General features: G+C 43.2%; 1 protein-coding gene across 1 annotated transcript in view; it reads left to right on the top strand.

The window, feature by feature from the left end:
• Positions 1–21,526, top strand: part of LOC144102402 (mortality factor 4-like protein 1) — a 62,918-nt gene that overhangs the window by 18,673 nt on the left and 22,719 nt on the right. The window contains exons 6-7 of the mRNA XM_077635685.1: positions 10,738–10,850; positions 11,025–11,126. Coding sequence (XP_077491811.1) covers positions 10,738–10,850; positions 11,025–11,126 — 215 coding nt within the window. The remainder of the gene's footprint in view (positions 1–10,737; positions 10,851–11,024; positions 11,127–21,526) is intronic.

The raw sequence follows: 21,526 nt of genomic DNA, 5'->3' as shown, positions 1-21,526 counted from the left end.
CTATCGTTTTTTGCTTTTCACCGTAACAAAGGCATTTCTTAGCGTCTTCCTGCTCTCTAAATGTGGTGTGTCTGGTTCATCAAATGCGCAGGTGATTTTTAAATAAAAACGACTTAAAATTTCTGTATTGCTTTAGGGGGACTATTGGAAGCATTGTTTGATTCTCTCAGAAAGGATGTCATATTTCCATTCAAGACAATTGCTCCCAGACTTCCCAAAATGCAGTGTAGTAACGTTACATAACTTATTTTTCCTTATTAGTTTTGTTTAGTTCTTATTTAAAAACATATTTGAGGCCAAAATTCATGCACAGGAGACAGATGCTAAGAATGCAATAAGACTGCTAATTTGTTAGAATACAAGTGTGTGCAACTATGCAGATGCAGGGTTACACAATTGTGCAGCATACTGTAAATGCTGTGCATACAAAAAAATGCAGAAAAGTTGCGTACAAAGCGTACAAGAAAAAACTTAAGGGGACATGAATGTAGTAATTTTTTTCACTATTTTTTAATTCATTTACAAAAACTACCCACTGGAGACTCAAAAAGGTTTAGGCAAATTCAATGTCACTTTCAAATATTTCTTCCTTCTGGGTGCCATTTCTCAAAGTAAAGAGCTCTTTTGTGCGTTTTAGGTGAATCTGTTTTTGCAATCCACAAGCTGGTGGCTAGAAGAAAAGGCCTACATGTCAGATATTGTGGTGTCAGCTCCATCACCACACATTGTGGCTGCCACTTCTGCCATGGTTCTCTGGCCCAGAACACCATGGTTCTGTAGCAAGGTTCTGTAGAGCACTGCAGGTTTGATCACAGCTGGTTTCATTCACATTCTGTTGTGTGGCAAGGAAGTCAGTATGAATGTCCCACATGCATAATTACAACCTGCGGTGATGTGACGTAGGGTCTGTAATTATTAGCGAGCATTTTATCTTTTCCTGTGATTGCACTTGGATATGCTACTGTACTACTGACTCTCTCACTTTGAAAACATGATTAGAAAGCCCCATGCATGTGTATGAGCACGAACACTGCAAAAAATTTGCAGCAAGGACTGACGGCCTGACAATCTTGTTGTAAATGCTATTTATATTTTCTCACACAACTTGTTCCGAGTAAAGTGGTAGTTATGTGTGTAGCATGATGACTTTCATAAGTGTGCTGTTCTTAAAGGCTTGTGAGCCGAACACACAAGTCTGTAAGCACTCATGGCTTTCAGTCCTCTGTCAGTGAACTCCAAGGCAGAGCATAAGTTCAAAAACTGGCTGTAGGAATAACCACTTTATGTACAGGAAACCACAAAGGTACATTTACTTTCATTCGCAAATAACGATGCATGCATCAGTTAGTCTATTTTCCAAACAATACAAATTATACTTTAGTCGTTCTTCTTGCTGTAAGCATTTATCCCTTAATTGAAAGTGAAATCAAAATAAAATGGATACATTCAAGATAACTGGAAAATCATGTTCTCAGCTAGAACCAGGCACAGTTGCAGAGAATTGTGAGTGTTGTAATTTAGTTCTGTAATTGTGTTGACAGAAATAGAATCAATGTGCTCCTAACTGCATTACTACGTTTCAACGTATCAGAACCTGTGGGCTGGGTAACTGCAGCCTGCTGACAGCTGCAAGATCTCTATTTCCCGTACTTCGTCTTTGTGGGCTTGCACCATATTCACTCGCCTAATTTGCGCACCCGAAGTTTGTTGCCCAGGTTTAGAAAACAACATTTACCCACATAGTTTATGCTGCCGGCAGCGCCAGACCACCAGCAAGCACGTGGCTGAGCATAAGGCAGGCTTGGGAAGTTGGGTCAGCCACGTCACCGTGTGTGGCTGCAAAAGATGTGATGGTGAGCGGATGATACATGTATGCTCGTGCTGGCTGTCGCTTTCCCAGACAAACAGTCACGTGTTCACAAATTTTTTGCTGAATTTGTGCAACCCTTCATGAAACCTTAATTTGCAGAAAAGAGTGCTCATATTACACGAGGAAATATGGTATTAGTTCTGCAGAATTGTACAAACCCTCATTCAATGACACATTGTCTTTGGGGAAAATGAATGCCTGTAGTGTTTTCATTTTACCAGGAAAGATACATATGCAACACTTTGGCATGTTAGCAGAATTGCAGAGTGATGGCAGCATGGGCTAGTAGTAATAAGAACAGGCAGCTGTGGCAGTTAAAAGGGCCATGACATGGTCGTTCTTCATATTGCAGTTTTGTGCTTCAGTAACTAATAACAAGAGCTTATGATTCAGCTTCCGAAATTTGGCTGCCCTGGACGCACTCATCATTCCAAAAAAATGCAATTGAAATTAAGAACAGGAAACTCCTCCCACCGGCAGCGACCGCCATATGGAATGCTATCGTGACGTCACGAGGGCACACACGGAGCAACGTTGTCTGCTCTCGTTGCTGCAATGTGCGCAGCAAAGTCTCTCGTCCCCTGTACTTCCGCGGGCGATTGAAGTAGCAGTTGTCCCCCATATATGAGTGACTGGTGCCACAAAAGTGTTAATAATAGTAACACAGTTATTCTTCGGTATATGTATATATGGTCTGGCTACACTAGGCCGATGGGACGGCGATCAGCGGTCGGTTGGCTGGTCGGTATGCAAATGCCATCGCTGACGCACTGATCTGTCAAGCTAGACTGACGATGACAACGCCAGCACGGCCAACGACCCCATATCGCAGTAGTGTAAAGAGTGAACTTAGTGGGAACTGGCAAAGTGTGGGGGGACTAGTTGGTATGACATTCTATAAACTAAAGACCTTTTAACCCTATTGGTCCTGATCATGCTAGCCACAGTGACATACGCGATGTGCGTGCACCAGCGAAGATGTGCTTTCATTCGGCGCCTGTGCATAGAACCTATCGGCAAGGCAATTGAGCGACACGGGCAGAAAATGCTGCACGACGGTGCCACTCGTCGCTCGCCGCCGTCACCTGGGCTTGTGCAGCCGAGCTTTCGAGCTTCGAGCCCGGTGAATAGACGGCCCGAAAAACTGCACTTGTGTACCTTATTCTTATCGAAAAAAGTGAAACGAACAGCTGCATTTTATGTCTTAACACTGTCTTACTAATCAGCGGAACTCTTGCCAGATGCTTGAATTTCGGCTGACGGTAGACCGCCGGCCCCTTTCGGGATGAGGCCTAGCGAGTACGCAGGATTCGTGTGTGCGATTTCGACGATTGTGGAGAGTGAATTCGCAAGTTTTAGCACCTGAAACTAGCTGTCAAGTGTAGTTTTGGCCAAAGCGACAACTGCCTACATCGCAGGGCGTGAGTACAATAAGGGGGAAGTGTCGATATGTGACAAGGTCTGCACAGCATGTGCTGAAGGCAGCCGGCAGCAGCCATCGGCGTCGCCTGTGAACAACAAATCTGGTCGTTTTCGTTAATTCAAGTAATGCCCGAACATATTTTCAGCTAGAGTGCTTTAAAATCAAATACTGATGACATAAGAGGAAGCAGATACAATTAGCAGAAGCGCCGGTTCTACACGAAGCGTTTCCCAAGAGAGCGATATAGCATCAGCGGCGCTTGTTGCAGTGTTATCATAGTGTGTAAATGAGTAAAACTACAATTTGCGAGCAATACTACATAATATTTAGGATAAGGAGAGCCCACATTGCGTTTTATGCCAAGCAAACGAGCAGTATTGTTTGTGCACAGCTATGTAAACAACCCCAGCGCGGGGTTGCAGTTGTCGTGATCATCGCATGTGCACAGCATGTGCTGAAGGCAGCCGGCAGCAGCCGTCGCCGTCGCCTGTGGACAACAAATCTGGACGTTTTCATTAATTCAAGTAATGCCCGAACATATTTTCAGCTAGAGTGCTTTAAAATCAAATACTGATGGCATAAGAGGAAGCAGATACAATTAGCAGAAGCGCCGGTCCTACACGAAGCGTTTCCCAAGAGGGCGATATAGCATCAGCGGCGCTTGTTGCAGTGTTATCATAGTGTGTAAATGAGTAAAACTACAATTTGTGAGCAATACTACATAATATTTAGGATAAGGAGAGCCCACATTGCGTTTTATGCCAAGCAAATGAGCAGTATTGTTTGTGCACAGCTATGTAAACAACCCCAGCGCGGGGTTGCAGTTGTCGTGATCATCGCATTCCTAGGCAACAATGCGCACGCACAGTAAACGCTAAATGATGTACTTTTATTTTCAAGCACTCATTTAGACGGCAACGACTATTCATCGATGCGGGCAGTGAAGCATTCGAGTCATGTAGGGTTTTGCAAGTGGCTTGGTTCCTGCAAAAGGGGTACGAGCCGAAGGGAATGTATGTTTGATTTAAAAATGCACACATGTAGCGGGGAAGTCATCTTATTCGGCACTTTTCTCTGCTCCTTTCGTGCCTCAAGGTTACTCTAGTGCCACCTTGTGATAATTTGAGTTTAATTATCGAGCCTATGAATAGCGGACAAGAAATTGGTAGCCAGCTACAAAACGCCGCGGCTTTCATGGCGCACATCGGCGAAGGCATGCACGGCAAGTGCCGCTTTTCACATACAGGAGCACTTGACTGCTCAAAAGAAACCACATTCATATCATAAAAATAACATGATTATGAGCATAAATAATAAAGCAGGGGTCCATCAATTTCTGCTTCATCAACAATCAGAAAAGGGGTGCCACGAGTAAGTCCGCTTTTTAGGGCTCAATCAGGTCGCGTACTAAGCTGACGACTTCTGAAAAGAAAACACTGAAAATGCAGTTTATTTTTATAAGCTAAAAAAAAGAAAACTTTTCGAGCGACCGATGTCTATGGTGTGCATGCAAGCACCTCAACAGCACGCAGTAGACGATGCGGGACGGGTATGCCCCTCTGACGTCAGCGATCAGAGGTTGCCAGACCAGCCAGCACTTTGCGGAAGAAGCGGAAAAAATTTGTTTTAAAAATATTTAAAAATATTTACCCCACAGAATCAACTGAAACTTGGGGGAATTTTAATTTAACAACTTGAGAATTAAATGCGATAAGCAGGGTATGCGTGAAAATAGGCTGTCATGGCCCCTTTAAACAGCTTGTCATACGAGAGAGAAAAGGAGAAGCAGACGCCACAGATGCTGAACTTGCAACTGAATTTATTTAGAAAAAGTGTGAAAAATGTAAACTACGTGACACATGTGCAAAGATTTGTAAGAAATTAAAAAACAATAGCTAAGAGAAAACTGAAAACCACAGGGGTAGATACCTCACTGATCAAAATGCGAACTTTCGCTACCATATAAGGGTGGATATCTGACAAAGGGCTCATGCTGCTTGCTGCTTTCGTATGCCTATAACTATTTCTGTAGTCAGGAGAGCCATGTATCAGAGCACCTCAGCCTCTTATCAAAATGAGGAGACCACCCGCATCCTCAGCATTGCATCACCAAGTGAGAGGCTGCATTTGCCGTTAATGAATATATTTGTGCTCCTTGAGAAATGTTAATGAACCAGCCATTTTTTCATGTGTAGTGCTAGACAGCATGAATCCAATGGCATGCTTTACATCACAGCCACGTGTGGAAGCATCTTTGTGGTGCCACTGCTCTGGGCACGGATTTTTTTGTTACTGGAGATGGTGGTGACCTTAGCAATGTGCAGTTTACTGCTTTTAATAAAATGGAGGCCAGCAGCTTAATATAATACAGTTGAGTAGCTTTTACCATTGTGTTTTCTAAATAGAGGGCTGGTTTATAACTCATTAGTGTCCACAGTTCTCTTTGTATACGCTGGAGACATTTTTTGTTTTTCAGTGTGATTTGTTTCATTTCATACTAGTGATTGCCCCCAGACAAGCTTAACTATATGTTAAGCTTGGATTGGTAATGTTAGGTTTATGGTAAAGCATGAATGTTTTTTCGCCATTGTGGCACCAAGAAACTTCAGTTATAGAGACAACCGATTGTTACAACAACAGCTGTTAAGCACCTGTTCCTGGGTTTTGCATCGTAGTAGTATTAGTAGCATGTTGTAGTTGTTGGCGTAACCAGTGGATGCATTGCCATAGAAACCACTCAAAGGGTGGTTGCTATGGGAACCAACCGGAGAGTAGTTACCGTGTAAGGAGCAGGAGGGTTGGTGCAGAAGGAGGAGGGTACGGTGAGAGCGTCGGAATGCAGTTACCATGGAAGGAGGAGGATATGGTGGGAGCAGAAGAATCTCTAACCGAAGGGTGGTAACCATGAAAGGAGGCAGGTATGACAAGAGCGGAGGAATTCCCAACCGGAGGGTGGTTACCATGGAAGGAGGAAGGTATAGCAGGAGTGTAAGGTGCAAGCGTAGGGTGGTTGTCACGGGAGGCACCCGGAGGGTAATTACCCTGGAAGGAGGAGGGTATGGTGAGGGCGTCGCAATGCATAACCAGAGGGTGGTTACCACGATAGCCATCTGAAGGGCAGCGACTATGGAAGAAGGAGGGCGAGTATGGCGGGAACAGAGGAGTGTAACATTATCCACGTAGGGCAGCTGCTGAGTAACACGCCGCCTGAGGCACACCTAGAGCGACGAACTGGGGAGGAGAGCTAGCCTAAAAGCAAGCATGTGTGAAAAACTAAAGAGTGCTCTAGAGCTATACAGATATAAAATCACTCTAATATTCTCTACCTCCACAAATTGTGTAATATAAATACCTTTAAGGGGGACACTACATTAAAGAATGAACTTTTGAACTGCTTGCTAGATTTGATTAAAATATGAAGGGCTAGCTTATATCACTGGTGGGACCATATCTGCCAAATGCTATTATTCTAGAATAATAACATTATGCAGAAGCACATTATGCAACTTTTATGACAAGAATGGCTATGCTTGCTTAGGAAAGCTATCGTTCACAAAATAAGGCTAATTTTCCCAATTTCTTGTGTTATGTGGCCTTAGGAATGTCCAGAGTGTGCAACTGTGGAAGTAATTTGCTTAGTTTCACTATAATTAAAAAGAAGAGTAAAGAATGACATTCATTTTTCATTTCGCACCATTTTTTAAAACTCATTTTTTGGTATGAAAAAGAAAAAAATGGACAATTTGAGGACAGAGTTGTGTTCCTCACAAATTTCACTCCAGAAAGTCTGCTGTAATAGTGATATATTTATTCAATTCTTTATTTCCCATGTACACATAGAGAGGGTCGAGGAAAAAAAGCCAGTAAGATGTGGCTTGACGTGCCCCTCGGCCCCTACACACAAGGCAGCAGGCAACATGAAGAGCAACATATGCAATCAAGATAGGGGATCAAACAGCAATAATAATAAACAAAGGAACAGAAAGGAAATATCGCAAACAAAGTGCATTTGACGTTACTTCAAGAATGCCATTTCATGAAAGATTCTAAGAGAAGGAGTGAAATATGCATGCTACAATCTAAAATGTAGCACATACACTGTATATCTTTGTAGCATATTTGGGACACGTGAACATTTGCAACATGAAACATATTTAAAAGACGGGGCAATGTGTTTGCTAGCCTAAGTGTACCATACATTGTGCGGCATGTTGGAATGTGCCACAATTCGCTATGTCTGTGTGGGTAAGTTTGTACTTTTAGCGAAAGGTGCGCCATGTCGCTCATGTGATTTATATTTGGTTTTATTTCATTTTTGTATCTTTCAGCCAGCCTAACGTGGTACATTTCCAATATTTTTACAGCACTGATTTGGTTGAATAGATCGCAAGTATCTACTTTATAACCGATGTTATGTACTGCAAGCAGAGCCTTCTTCTGTAGAATATATATTTTATTTTTATTTGCAACTGTAGTTGTTCCCCAAACTATGTGAGCATAGTTCACGCGGGACATAAATAGGGAGTTATACAGGAGAAGCTTAACTTTGTATGGAGGCATGTGACGATGCCTGCTGATGATACCTGTGACACGAGAAAGTTGACTAGTGACAGCGTCAACATGATTGTCCCAACTCAGCTGGCTGTTAAAATTTACCTCTAGTATCTTAATATTTTCTACAACCTCAATCTTTTCCAGACCTAGCGTAAGATTGCATGGTGTCATAATGCATTTATTTTTTGGTCTGGCGATAATAGCTTTTGTTATAGTTGCATTAATTTTCAACTGATTTGTAAGTGACCATTGGTGTAGTGTCCTCAATGGTCTGTTTGCCTGGTTTATGCCTTCTTCACCTGTGGCTGAGGAGAAATCAAGTGAGACATCATCTGCATACATAACACATTTCACATTAGGGCATTCATTAACAATATCATTAATGTATGAATTAAAAAGTAGAGGCCCAAGAATGCTGCCTTGAGATACACCAGCGGTTACCTTTTTTACCGAGGATCGGAAGCTATTAATACTAGTAAACTGAAAGCGGTACTCGAAATAAGTCACCAGAAGTGCATGAACAGGACCCCTGACACCGTAGTCAAACAGTTTTGCCAAAAGTCGTTTATAATTGATGTAGTCAAATGCCTGCAAAAAATCTATGAAAACACCAAGAGCAAGATTCTTGTCTTTGAAACACTGCAAGAGATAATCTTTCAGGCTGAGTAATGCGGTCTCAGTTGACTTATGTTTAATAAAACCAAACTGTGAATCCCGTGATTATTTTGTGTGTCACAAAAGCATGCTATTTGAGTGTGAATGACTTTTTCCAATCCCGTAGAAAAGACTGGCAGCACTGAAACTTGTCTATAATTCGAAATACAGTTTATCGTCTTTCTTATACAGAGCTGTAATTTTAGCAGTTTGCATGTGCCGTGGGAACACTCCAGATTCTAGACTTCGATTAAATATATGTGCTAAAACTAGTAATATAGTAATATTGGAACAATAGTTTTCCTAAGCTGACAGTTTACTGAAAAAACAGGAAAGAAGAAAAATGAACTCATAAGATTGAAAATCACCCCACTTTATTTTCACTGCTCCAATGTTCAAGAAAGCTCACCAGCGAAATATTAAATATTGTCAGATGGTTCCAGCAGTGATATAAACCAGCCCAGCAAGTTTCAATGAAGCCGAGCAAGCGGTTCAAAAGTTCACTCTTTTGGGTAGAGTCCCCCTTTAACAGCTATTGCTGAATCTCGTGATACGCAGTGGTAAACATCCTGTGAATTTTTTTAGCACATTCACCTGCTTGTTTAGCTACATGCACATTCCAAAATATTTTCTTGTAAATATACTTCTGCTAGTTTTGTTTTGTAATCCATTCTAGCTCTTTTAAACTGCAGAAGTGTCAAAAAGCCACCACGGTGGCTCAGTGGTCATGGTGCTCAGCTGCTGACCCAAAAGACGCGGGTTTGATCCCGGCCATGTCGGTCACATTTCAATGGAGACAGTAGAGGACCATGTACTGTGCGATGCCAGTGCACGTTGAAGATCACTCCACTACGGCATCCCTCGTAGCCCGAGTTACTTTGGGATATTAAACCACATAGGCCAGAGGCATCACTGTCAGAGTTTAGGGATTTATGTTCTATAGTTTCACCTGCTGAAATGTTTTCAAATGCAACTTCTTTTCAGAGTGCAGTTTCTGTCTGAGCTTTAAGCTTCATAACCTTATAGCTTCAACTTTGCCTTCGAAAACTGTTTCACCTTGCATTGCTTGCTTTTTTATTGCCATCTGTTCTTTTTCAGTAAGGCATCTTGAACTAATAACTGAAAGAGATGCATCTACTGAGTAGGGACAAATGCTTCTATAGCACGTGTTGCCTTTGGCAGTGTAGGTGCAGAGTGAACCCTCTTGTTTACTTGGGGCTTAAACCCTTGGGAGCTGAATTTTCAACTGATACGCCGCAATGCGTTATTACAGCGCAGATGTGACCATATATCAGCACCATGTGCGCCTTCCGGATGGGAAGGTGCATGACGCATGTACTCTTAGCCGATAACAAATATGCCGAAGAAGCAGGAAGATAAAAGAGAAACAGCAAGATAAGAGCGAGGTGCAGGGCTACCCAGCTGGGCACCTTGGGAGCCCTGCAAGCTGAAGGGAATACACATGTCAGAAAATAAAAACAAATGGCTGGCACTGTGGAAGAGGGGAAGAAAAAGAAAGGGCGACAAAGAAAACTAGGGCAGCGCTTTTTTCAGGCAGCACAATGTTTGTTTCATGCCTTCACCTTTTCAGTTCACACCCATAATACAGTAAATGCTCTGTTTTCGACTATCGTCTCACTGTGAGGCCATTTTTTCATTTTGCATGTAACACATACCTAGCATGCTTGCATATTTTTAGGGGAGACACTTCTGTGAAATGAACTTCCCATAACAAATTCTCGTGGTCCTTTCAAGATCAATCTGTAAAATATATATTACAAACATTCAAAATATGTATTGGAAAGATGCATTGTGTGTTTTGTCAAAGCTTCTATTGTTAACGTAGTGCCGTGTCAGTCTTGCCTTCCACATGTTTTGTCCTCATGTGCTGCAAAAGAAGACCATGACTCGGTACCAACAAGCCCAAATGTCTGTTCTATTAAAAAAAATCGCTGTTTTGTGTCGTGATCCATCTCCTATGCACTAGGGTTAGCACAGTGTTTGTATACATTTTGCACTTGCAGCTGGCAAGAGGGAACTTTTCAGCAATAATAAAAATGTAAGAGAGTGAGGCTGAGAGGAAAGTGAAATTTTGGCCCATTAGTTTTTTGTCCAAAAGAAAGCCAATCAGCCATTGATTTATTTATTGTGTAGCATGGCTTATTGGCTACAAGGACATTTTGTGCAGTGCAGACATTGAGAATCACTTTGTTTTGTGGTTGTATCATTTGTGCAGCTACGGGCACTCGAGTTGCATCTTCAGTTGCTTCCAATCAGCTGTCTACTACTCGGGCTGCAGAATCAGGTGGAGGAAGGAAGCGAAGTCATCGGGACACTCATGTTGAGCCAGTAGGTTTTTACATGTTTTGTATTTGTTGGGAGAGTTTGTGTTCATGTGAGAAGTGTATCTGTAGTATGATAAGGAGGCCAGGCCTTCAGAGCGTTGGGTGAAACTGCTGTTTTCATTACCTCTCAGTTCTCACTTTTTGCTAACTCTCTTCATACATCTTTCTTTTTGTGAAGGGGGAAACATTTTTGCTCGGTGAGGAGTTCAAGGTGCGTATACCAGATGAACTGAAGCCTTGGCTCTTGGATGACCGGTACCTTGTAACTCAACACAAAATGGTAGGTTTGGCAGCTGTACCACACTGTTTGAAAGCTATGCCTTTCTGCAAAGGTATATCTGCAAGCTCTTTCATTTTGTCCTTAGCCCAGTTTTGCTTTCAACCTGATTTCTTTTTGACAGCTGCTGTGATGAGACACTGGCCTTAACCAAGACAGCAGATTTTAAAATGGTTCTCTGAGAGCAGAGACAAAAAATGGGTTTCCAGATGTGTTTCCACTTGCAGTTGTTTTGTTCCTGGTGCCTAATATGCAGTAGGAGCGCATTCATGCACATGAGCAGATCTCATCATAAACAGATCGGTTATTATACATTTTCAGACTACAGCCAAGCACCCATGACCTTCCATAATACTATCACTCAGGCAAAGCCTCGTGCCATGCATAGATAAGAAAAAATGCTGGGATTGTTGACAAGGGCTGCAGTGAAGTGTAAGGAATACTAGTCAAGGCTCAAGCTGTGTTTCCCTTTGTTCTTTTCTTTGATTTTGGCATAGGAGGTACCATGGAGGCTCACTGATCCAGCAAGCAATTTGTGGTACAGGAAGAGTGAGGCCTTTCCACTTTTGCAATGTGTACACCTGTTAATAAGTGTAAACAGGCTGTGGTGTGGCCTTCTAACTATGTTGGCCTGCTCTGTAGTAAAAATAGCTGTTTACATGTGAAGCAGAATTGTGTATGTCATCACGCATGTGACATCTGCAGCTGTTTTAGCCAGAATTACTTTGGTTTGAATGGGTGTTACTTTGGGTCAGTGCATGCTGTTTTTGCTGTAAACTACATTTTTCTGGGAGACTACTTTTTTTTTCATTGTTGGTGCAAAAACTTCACATTGATATGTCTGCATGCTTATGTGTTGTATGGAGATTCCTACATTTGCCCTAATTGCATGTACCTCCAATCCAGAGCTGCATTTGGTTCGGCTGAGATTCTGTTGTGCAGAAATTTACTCTTTGCTCAAGCCGTAAGGAGCTCTATCAAATTGTCAGTCTTTGGACCTGCCTACATTAAGTTTGGCAAGCTTAGATGCCAGTCAAGGCATGTCGTCTTTGTCTCTGTCTGACTGACTGGACAAGTTACTTTGAACTTCCCCTGTGCCCTGTGGGCAGACTTGAGGAAACAAATGCGAGAGTAAAATAATCATATAGCGAGGAGAAAGGAAATGCCACATTTTAGTCTGGGGAGTGCTCTGAAAAGCGATCTGTGGTGGTTTATGCAGCAGCAGCCAGTGAACCCGGTAAAAAAAAGACTGGAACCAATTGGACATTTTAATTGGATTTTCTAATTTGAACCAGTTTCATTTGTGTTTTTAGCCGCCTGACCAATTGGACCCATTAGGCCAGTCAATTGTTACATCCAGTAAATATTCACAAAGTATAACACAATTAGGCTTTGAAAAATACACAGTGTGAGAAATATTTGTACAACTTATCATATTATTAATATGTGAAAAAGGAAAACTGATATGATTTGTGAGGACTGCAGGGAGAACCTCTGCCTGGTTCCAGTCAACATTTTTACTACGGAATTGAAATTCACGTGCTTTTATAGAATTCATGGCCAGCAGACATGTAGACATCACACACAAGAAACACTATACATTCAGGCAGTAGTAGCATATATTAGTTCAGTATGTACATCCAGCAAACGCACTTCTGCTCCAACTCATATACCCCATTTATGAGGCTCTCATGCTGGGGCCAGTGGCACTTGCCCACTGAGCACAGTTATTTAATTTCGACCCCAGTGGTGGTACAGATGATGAATACAATTTAGGAGGTTAAGTTGCAGATCGCTATTTTTATAAGAACCACATTAGGTCTGCCTTGTTTGTCAAGTGTGCAAACATTCATATGGATACATTGGGTGCAGTTGGGCAGACCAGTTGGATCCAATTATAGTAAGACCAATCAGGATCACCAATTGGAAACCCAGTTGGTCCAACTGCATAGTCTATTTGGACTATCCAATTGGAACATGGAACCACTTGGAAATACAATTGGTTCTAATGGATTTTTGACTGGGAAGTGTCTACTGTCAGGTAGCATTCCAAATATATAGTTAAAACCCAATTTAACAAAGTGAAGAGCAGCCACAAATTAATTCGTTAAATTGGGAAGTGTATAAAATCGAGAAAGGCATTTTTCTGCCCTTCTAAATCCGAAATAGTAATGTAGCGGCACCCGTAAGCTATACTGTGGCATCGTATTTGCCGACGACCTGCGCGTGCACGTATGAAAATCCGCGAAAGCAGCCCGAATCACTTATGCGTGAAGGCGCTTTCTGGTAAAACTGATTCAAAATCAAGATGACAAGCGTCGCCAACTGCCTAGTCCTTTGTTCCGTGGAGCGGCGCAGCTTGCAGCCCTGTCAAAACAAAACCAGGGCCGTGACTTGGCTGCCTAGGTGTTACTATTGGCACGCTGCCAGCAAGCTGCGAAGCATCGTGGACAAAATAAGTGAGAAATCACCTTTTTTAACTCAGTTATTCCTAAAAACTTCGTAAAATCGATTTTTGTTAGATCAGGTTTTAACTGTATTAGTATGTTTAATTTCATATTGTAGAAGGCCATTTTTTCAATGTGTCATTACTCTGAAACTTTCCATGAATTGCTTATCTCACAGGTGCTACTAGGACTTGCAAAGAAAATAAGTGCTACTCTTGCATCATTTTTTAAAACATGCTAGAAAAGGTTAAGAAACCAATATGTAAACCAAAAAATCTGGAGAGGTACAGTTGCAGACATTAAATTATTAAAGCAGACTGAGAGGTAAATGCCAGGGTTTGCATCAGTTAGGACTTCTGTTAGCCTGTCACTCTTGTTTTATCTTTTTGGTATGGATGATGTGCTATGTGTGCTTTTACTTTTGGCCTGGAAGTTTTTGCCGAAGATGTTACTTCATATATAGCGCACACCTCCACCATTGTGACAGACCATGTTGGCTGTGTGCATGTGAACACACACTCTGTCCCAACGTCACCAATGTACTTGTTTCTTGTTTTTTGCTGGCTATAGTGCACTACAGTTCCTACCTCTCAAAGCCACAATTACAGCTTGCGTAGGGGCAGGTGTCCTCTTACTGGTCAGCCAGTTGCTGGAACAAGGGTGTTCACAGATGCTTCCTCACAAGGAGTAGGACATTTCTTCCCAGGTGCACCATCAAGCTGATCACGCTGAGCTGATAGGGCTGTGGCCTTGTCTGGAACACCGTTGGCTGTTTTGACTTCTGGGCCAGTTTGTGTGTGAGGTCGAACTGGATTTTTGTGCTCTGTTTGGCTTTGGTAGTCTGTGCGGCTGCCAAGCAGTTGGTTGACTTGACCGCTGCAAATGGCTCCTTCAACTTGCAACAGGAGACCTGTTTTGTATGGAACAGTTCCAGGCAGACTTTTGCTTCTGCCTTCACAGGGGCACACAAAAACTCTTTTCTCCTTTTGGAAAAAAAAGCACTACTGTCTCCTTGGTGGCGCGTTTCCCTTCTTTCATGCATGCATTCAGGCATTACTTCCTTACTTTTGAACTCGTTTCATGGCGAGTTCATGGGCTGCAGTGCTGTCAAGTGCATGCTTCATTGTAAGTTTCTTTGTGGTTCGTAACCACTGCTGATTGTGCCAAGTGGAGGCTACACAAGCTTTTCCTGTAACACTTAGTCTGAGAGTGGCCCAGAGTTTGTTTTGCGGAAGGCAATGTAATTCTGCCGCAAGCTTATTGGTAGTCTGCCCTTCTTTTTGTATGGCTTGTGGAATTGATGCTGTTTGGATATTTCAAGCAGTGCTGAAGAAAAATAGTTGCCCAGGTACCTCTTGATGTGCCTGCATTCACGAAGAACCGCAAAGGCATTGAAGTTTAAGTTGGCAGTTGTCGTCTGTGTTTCTTCGGTGTCCTCATTTCTCGCTTTGCTTAATGTATCATTGTACAATTTCTCAGAATGGTTTGCTTGGCATCGCCAGCTTGGACAGGATCGCTTTGGCTCCCATACTGATGATGGCTGCAACCTTGTTCTCTTTAAGCTGTTCAGTGTGAAATACTCATCCATTCTTTTAATGTACAATGGCCAGTTCTCCACAGCTTCATTGAAGTTGTCGAGCTTTCCAGTAAGTGCTACTTGTACTGCAATTGTGTCCGGAGCAGTTTTTATGAAGTTAAGCTTAACTATTTGTGCTTCTCAATGCCTTTTTTTATGGCACAATGGCTAATATTTGAGTTATACTTGAAACTTTGATATTCTCGTACTCATTGCTGTATATGTTGTGTATGAAAGATTATTTATTACAAAACTGGTTAAGGGACACAGCATTCTGGACTACAGTGGAAGATAGAGAGGTTGTCCAATGATGCAGCCATGCTGTGATGAGAGAGCGGCCACTTATTGTGGCTGGAAGTGAGCACCACCACTAGGGGCAGCACATGTTCAGGGGCCATCCTTTCTGCTGGTCTGGAGCAGCGGCACATGCTCAGAGTATTTGCAGCCCGTCAGTCGATGTTCAAAGACCCCGAACTTTATATATGCTTGTTTTCTTTATTTCACTGCCCAATTCTGAGCAGGTAAAAGCTTTCGTACTGCTTACTCTTCAAATACTTCGATTTGTGACCAGAAAGACGTGTCGTCTGCTTGACGACGCGCGCTGCTCGCTGCATCTGCATCTTGGAGCAGGCACCGGAGGTGCACGCAGTGATTTGTTGCTTTGGTTTGCAAATTAAACAGCCGTTTTATCACAATTCCTCATCGACAGCAATTTCTGATTGGATGACTGGCAGCTCAGTTTACAGGTGTACCATGATATATGCAGGACTTTCCTGTGCGTTTCCTTTTACTGTGACTGTAGAGACGTGCTTTGATCCACTGTCTTGAATTTTTTTGTGCATTCGGCTACTGTGAGAAATGTATAACTATGTCTTAATATGGGCAAGAAATTCTTTGTCCCTGTCAGCAATAGCGGCTACGCAACCTGCAAGGAGCAAATATCACTCTTCAGTGCTCCCTGCCTGCTTGGCGAAAGGCCATTCTTTGTACTGACTTTGTTTTCATGAAATGGAGTACGAAAACATTTTTACAGCGGTTACTTCAGTCGAAGCATTTTTCGGTAACATGCTGTGAAGCCTGTCGCATGCAATCTCACCATCATTGAAAAGCTTGCATCACATTTCGTGCGCTGAGCGCAAAGTGGATCTAATGGCTGGTCATCTAAATTACTGTGTTGCATAAAAATGTGACAATTTAGCAAATGAAAAATATCTGTCACCAGCAAGTCGTGAAACTTCAAAAAGCTTGCGAAGCTGGCAGCTAGAGCGCCAAACGTGAAAGACAGGCTGACCGTCGAGTGATAGAATGATGGCTCATCTCCCGCGGTTTCTACAAGGCTTCAAATTTCCAGCACCACATGGTAACACAGAACCAAACAGCAGTAGAGCAGGTTTGGGAAAACCAAGGGCATGTGCAAGCTAATAAAGTGTAACCACGATTATGCATTCCTCGTTCGTGTGACGACTCGCATATTACGGCGAATTGGCCTGGGCCCAGTGCATTTCCCTCAACGATAATGTATTAAAGCCTCGATTATATGATGGAAAATATGCACCCCCCGCTTCGTACAACCACCGGCAGGAACTGTCCAGAGCGAGAGAGGCTGGTGAAGCACTTTATTGGCAGACATGATGTCAAGCATGTTGGTTCCAGATCGGAATCGGGATGCTCTGCAGTGGTTCTTACGTTTCGATTGAATGTGTATTCCTGGAAGTTTGCACAGACTCATTGCACTTCCACCCTCAGAGTATACACCTGCACGTCCTGAGAATTATACTTACTCTTCAGAATTTGCTTTTCTATTTCACACCAATCATAACTGTGGCTGAATCGATCATGGCCGATCCATTGCTGGCAGTACTGTTCATATTGGCACGGTGCATTCTTCGTATTTGCGCTGTTCTCATGTGCACGTCTCCTCGAGGCAAAGAAGCTGAAGTAAATGGTTGAGCAACTGTCATTCAGCTGCTTGCCTCGCCAAGCTCTATGGTCCTGCATCCTTTCCGGTCTTCGAGTCCTTCCTGGTTGCATGATAATATGCCCATTGCATTGCTTTATAGGTCATTAGGCAGGACCACTGTCATAGGATTGGATACTTTTGGATAAAAACAGTCAGTGCGAAAAGTTGCATAAAAACATTCCATGCACATTTATTGTGGCTTCACCGTGTTGCATATCCAAGAAAAGTATTGAGTAAAGGTACTGCGCAAAATAATACAAACATGTACGAGAAGGGCACAAAGACGGGCGCCCGTCCTTGTGCCCTTCTCATCCATGTTTGTATTATTTTGAGCAGTACCTTTACTCAACGATGTACAACTGACTCGCCCAACATCATGCACCCCAGGAAAAGTATTACTGGCCTCGAATTATTGCAGATGTTGCCCACTATGTCAGGACATGTCGCAGCTGTCAGCATTGCAAGGTTCCCCCAACAAAAGCCACTGGGTTCTTGAAGCCAGTAGAACCACCGTAGAGGCCCTTCCAACAGATCGGCATGGACATACTAGGACCCTTCCCAGTTTCACACTCAAGTAACAAGAGGGTCATTGTTGCTACGGACAACCTCACCCAATACATGGAAACCTTACCTCTCCTAAGTGGCATAACCATGGAAGTTGCCAAATTCTTTGTCCATCACATTGTTCTGTGCCATAGTGTCCTGGAAATTCTAATCACCTACCGTTGTATGGCATTGATGGTTCAGTTGCTGCAGGCAGATTTTGCTGCACAATTATACAACCCACCGGGAGACATCATCATACCATCCTAAAACGAACGGCTTAACAGAACGACTGAACAAAACGCTTGCTGACATGCTCGCATTGTATGCTGGCATCGTGCTTAAAGTATTGGACTAAGTGCTACCCTTCGTCATCTTCACGTACAATACCGCGGTACAGGAAACAATGAACATGTCACCGTTCCGCCCAGTTCACGTACACAAAGTATCCACGATGCTGGACGCTTTGTTACCCCATCTGAATGACGACAGCCTGCATGCTGATGTTAACACCTTTCTGCACATCAGCGAAGATACCCGTCAACTTGCCAGAGTGCAAATTCAGATTCAACAGCACCAGGATGCTCTGCGCTATAACCTCTGACGCCTTGATGCTCGGTACACAACTGGAGATCATGTGTGGGTCTGATTTCGTATTCAGCAATGAGGGCTCAGCGAAAAGCTACTCTACCGACATTTTGGACTGTACCGAGTGATAAGACCAGTTGGGGACCTCAACTAAGAGGCTGTCCCTGATGCCTCTCAAAAGTCCCGACGATCCGTGCTACCTGAGGTGGTCCACGTGGTATGCCTCAAACCTTATTATGACCAGTAGAGTTTGGCTTTTCTTTTTTGTGCCGAGAGCTACTCGTCTCTGTGCCATTTCGTTTTCAGGTGCCCTCTTTAAGCATTTTCGACGGGGGCCAATGAAACGGTGCATTCGTCTTTGCGCTCTTCTCGAGCACGCTTCTCCTCGAGGTGAGGATGCTGAAGTAAGCGGTTGAGCAGCTGTCGTTTAGCCGTTCGCCTAATCAAGCTCTGCAGTCCTGCTTCTTTTCTGGTCTTCTGGTCCCTTCTGGTTCCGTGACAATATGCCCATTGCATTGCTTTATATGTCATTAGGCAAGACTGCGATCGTAGGATTGAATACTTTTGGATAAAAATAGTCACTATTAAATGTTATGTGGAAAATGCTATGCACATTTTTGTGGCCTCGCCGCATTGCTTTGGCGAGTTTAGCTCTCAAAAAATCGAGTCCATATTAGACAACTATGTTAAGAAATTACAAGCCAGCATTTATTGACCAGCCTGTGGTACTTGCCTTTCATCGTTTTGTCGGTACATAAGCTTCCCTGTGCATGCGTTGCTGTCCAATTTTCACCTTAGTTAAAGTAGATTTCAAGGTATAATTTGCTTAAAAACATAATTATCTCAAACATAGTTGAAACTCGTACTTCCCTTGCGTTCGTACCCAGGATGAAAAATTGGCATTGTTTTATGTATGGTCTGTCCATTGTCGTGTTCTCCACAGACGAGATGACAAAGAAGGCAAGAAGTCTTTCCTGGCAATGTTTGTAACAATTATCCATCGCTGCTCTTCGTCCGCAGGAAATTGATGCAGCTGAAAAAGCTTGCAACCACAGTGCTGGCGCAGCTGGCTATGAGCTTCGGATGTTTCATTTCCAATTTTTTTTATTTCGGTAGTTGTTGCATCCGAAGAAGACCCAGTGTTTCACAGTGAATCTCAAGTTCAGTGTTGTAGGGCTAAATTCACAAAAGAGCAAAAACTTGACAAAAAGGCATCAAGCGCCAAGCTAGCGCACTGAAAACATGTCGAGGGCACTGCCGATTGCACAGGCCAGAGAGGAGGAAGGCAGTTGGCATCCTGCCCACGAACTGGGTCGCAGGTCAAGATGGAAAACGGTGTATACTGCATGCCGCAAAACATATTCGAAGGGTCGGAGCAGCCATATTTCTGGCGCGTCACTGAAATCATCATTTTTAAGGTGCATGTGATGTCTTAACGAGCAGGGACAGGAGCGCTCATGCGCCTCATCTATAGCCGCCTCTTCGATGTTGAAGTCTGGCTGTGCGTGGTCTGGACACTAATTCTTGCGGAACGAAAATGAAAACTTTTATAACGCACTGTTAAAAAACTAATTTTTGAAAGCCAGAGTGGCAGACACGTTTTTTACGCGAATGCATGCCTGTGCGAGATATTTATTTTACAATGCCTGGATTATACAACGGTTTCGCACGGTCCCCTGAAAGTCATTTAATCGAGGTTGTATTGTAGTTATAATGGCCTTAGCTTGCCCTAGTGTATATGTGTGTTGGCCTAAGAAACCACACATAAAGTGCTGGTTTGTATTTCTCTGTTCTGCGTCTATACTCGGATACAACTCAAGAACGAAGCGGCTTTTCCCTATCACAGGACCCCCTTCCAGCTAATGGCATCAGCCAATCCTAATGAACCTGCTAGAGTGACAATGCAGGGAGCAGCGTGGAAATAGAGGAAGGGGACTATCTCCTTTCATCTGCCTCTCCCTGCATTGCCACACCAGCAAGCTCATGAGTATCAGCCGCCATTGGCTGGAAGGGGGTCCTTAAATGGAGAAAAGCAGCTTCATTCTTGAGTTGTATCCAAATATAGCTTTTCTGACTTTGAAGTTTTCTTTTAAGCATTCAAGAACACGGATGCGAGTTTCTTTAAACGAGATTAGTGATGACCTGCTTATAATGTTTGACATCACTTTTTTTTTAAGATAAAAATGAAATAGTTACTACAAAGTTACCTCTGGTTATGACACTGCCTATACAAATCAGAAATCAGCAGCGTTCTGTTTGTGCCATAACTAGAGACGCATAACAGCTGGAGCAAAGTATAGCTTGCACATGTTGGCAGCTGTGCAGGTTTTTATCTGGTGCTCTCGCATCTCTAATAAATGCCAATACAGCAATAGTACAAGACCTCTATTCAGCCATAATTTACAGGCCGCACATCTCGACCGCCTGGGTGGCCGGTCGATACTCTTCCTCTTCCCCTTCAGCGCCAAGCCCGTCGAACTAGGTAGTGATGGATATGGAAGAGGGAGGCGATAAGAATCCGACTGTTCAGCAGCCATTACTAGTGTTTCTCATAACTTTTAAGTTACAGTTGAATTGAATGCAATTATGTGTTGAGAAGGCAGCTGCTAGCACCATCAATTACGTGGTCACTCATGCTATCTCAAGTCGAACTATAGCCCGGAATGTGGGCAAAGATATGAAGGGATGTTCTTCCAACCAAGAAGAGTCGTTTTGAGAAGGAAAATATTATATGTGCATCAAAATCAAGTGCCCTTGTCAAGCACACCCATATAAATGCCAGCAAAACGAGTGACAAAAAAGGCCCCTAGTACTGGCGGTGCCCTTGCAGCTGCGCCATGCATAAAAGTCACACACTGACTGGTCTTGCATTGTGCTACCATTGGCTCACCTCTTTCTTGCACTGTTTTCTGGGTCCATGCTGGCCCAGCGTGTAGGGACGCCCTCTCTTCCAAGGTTGCCAACAAGGATGTGTTTTCTGGCTGTACAGCACTACATTCACATTTGTATGCTTGCGTCTGTGCCCCCAAGTGACAAAATAATGAATGGTTCAGTTTTTGAACATCCACTACCTGGTAGTGTGTTTGAGACTTTTAGAGCGGCTAAGTCAATTCAGGTGATCCAGGCCATAACAGCAGTGTCATTGCATCCCCATTACTGTCTAATGACAGCACTTTGTGTTGCATTTGCCACATAGTGCTAAACAGACACGGACGAAGGGAGACAAACAGGATGGGCATGACCATGTCTGTTTAGTGCTATGTGGCTAGTGAACCGTCACCAACTCACC

Source organism: Amblyomma americanum, chromosome 1, assembly GCF_052857255.1.
Source record: "Amblyomma americanum isolate KBUSLIRL-KWMA chromosome 1, ASM5285725v1, whole genome shotgun sequence".
Classification (NCBI taxonomy): Eukaryota; Metazoa; Arthropoda; class Arachnida; order Ixodida; family Ixodidae; genus Amblyomma; species Amblyomma americanum.
Note: the sequence above shows the minus strand (reverse complement) of the source record. Positions and strands in the feature narration are given on the sequence as shown.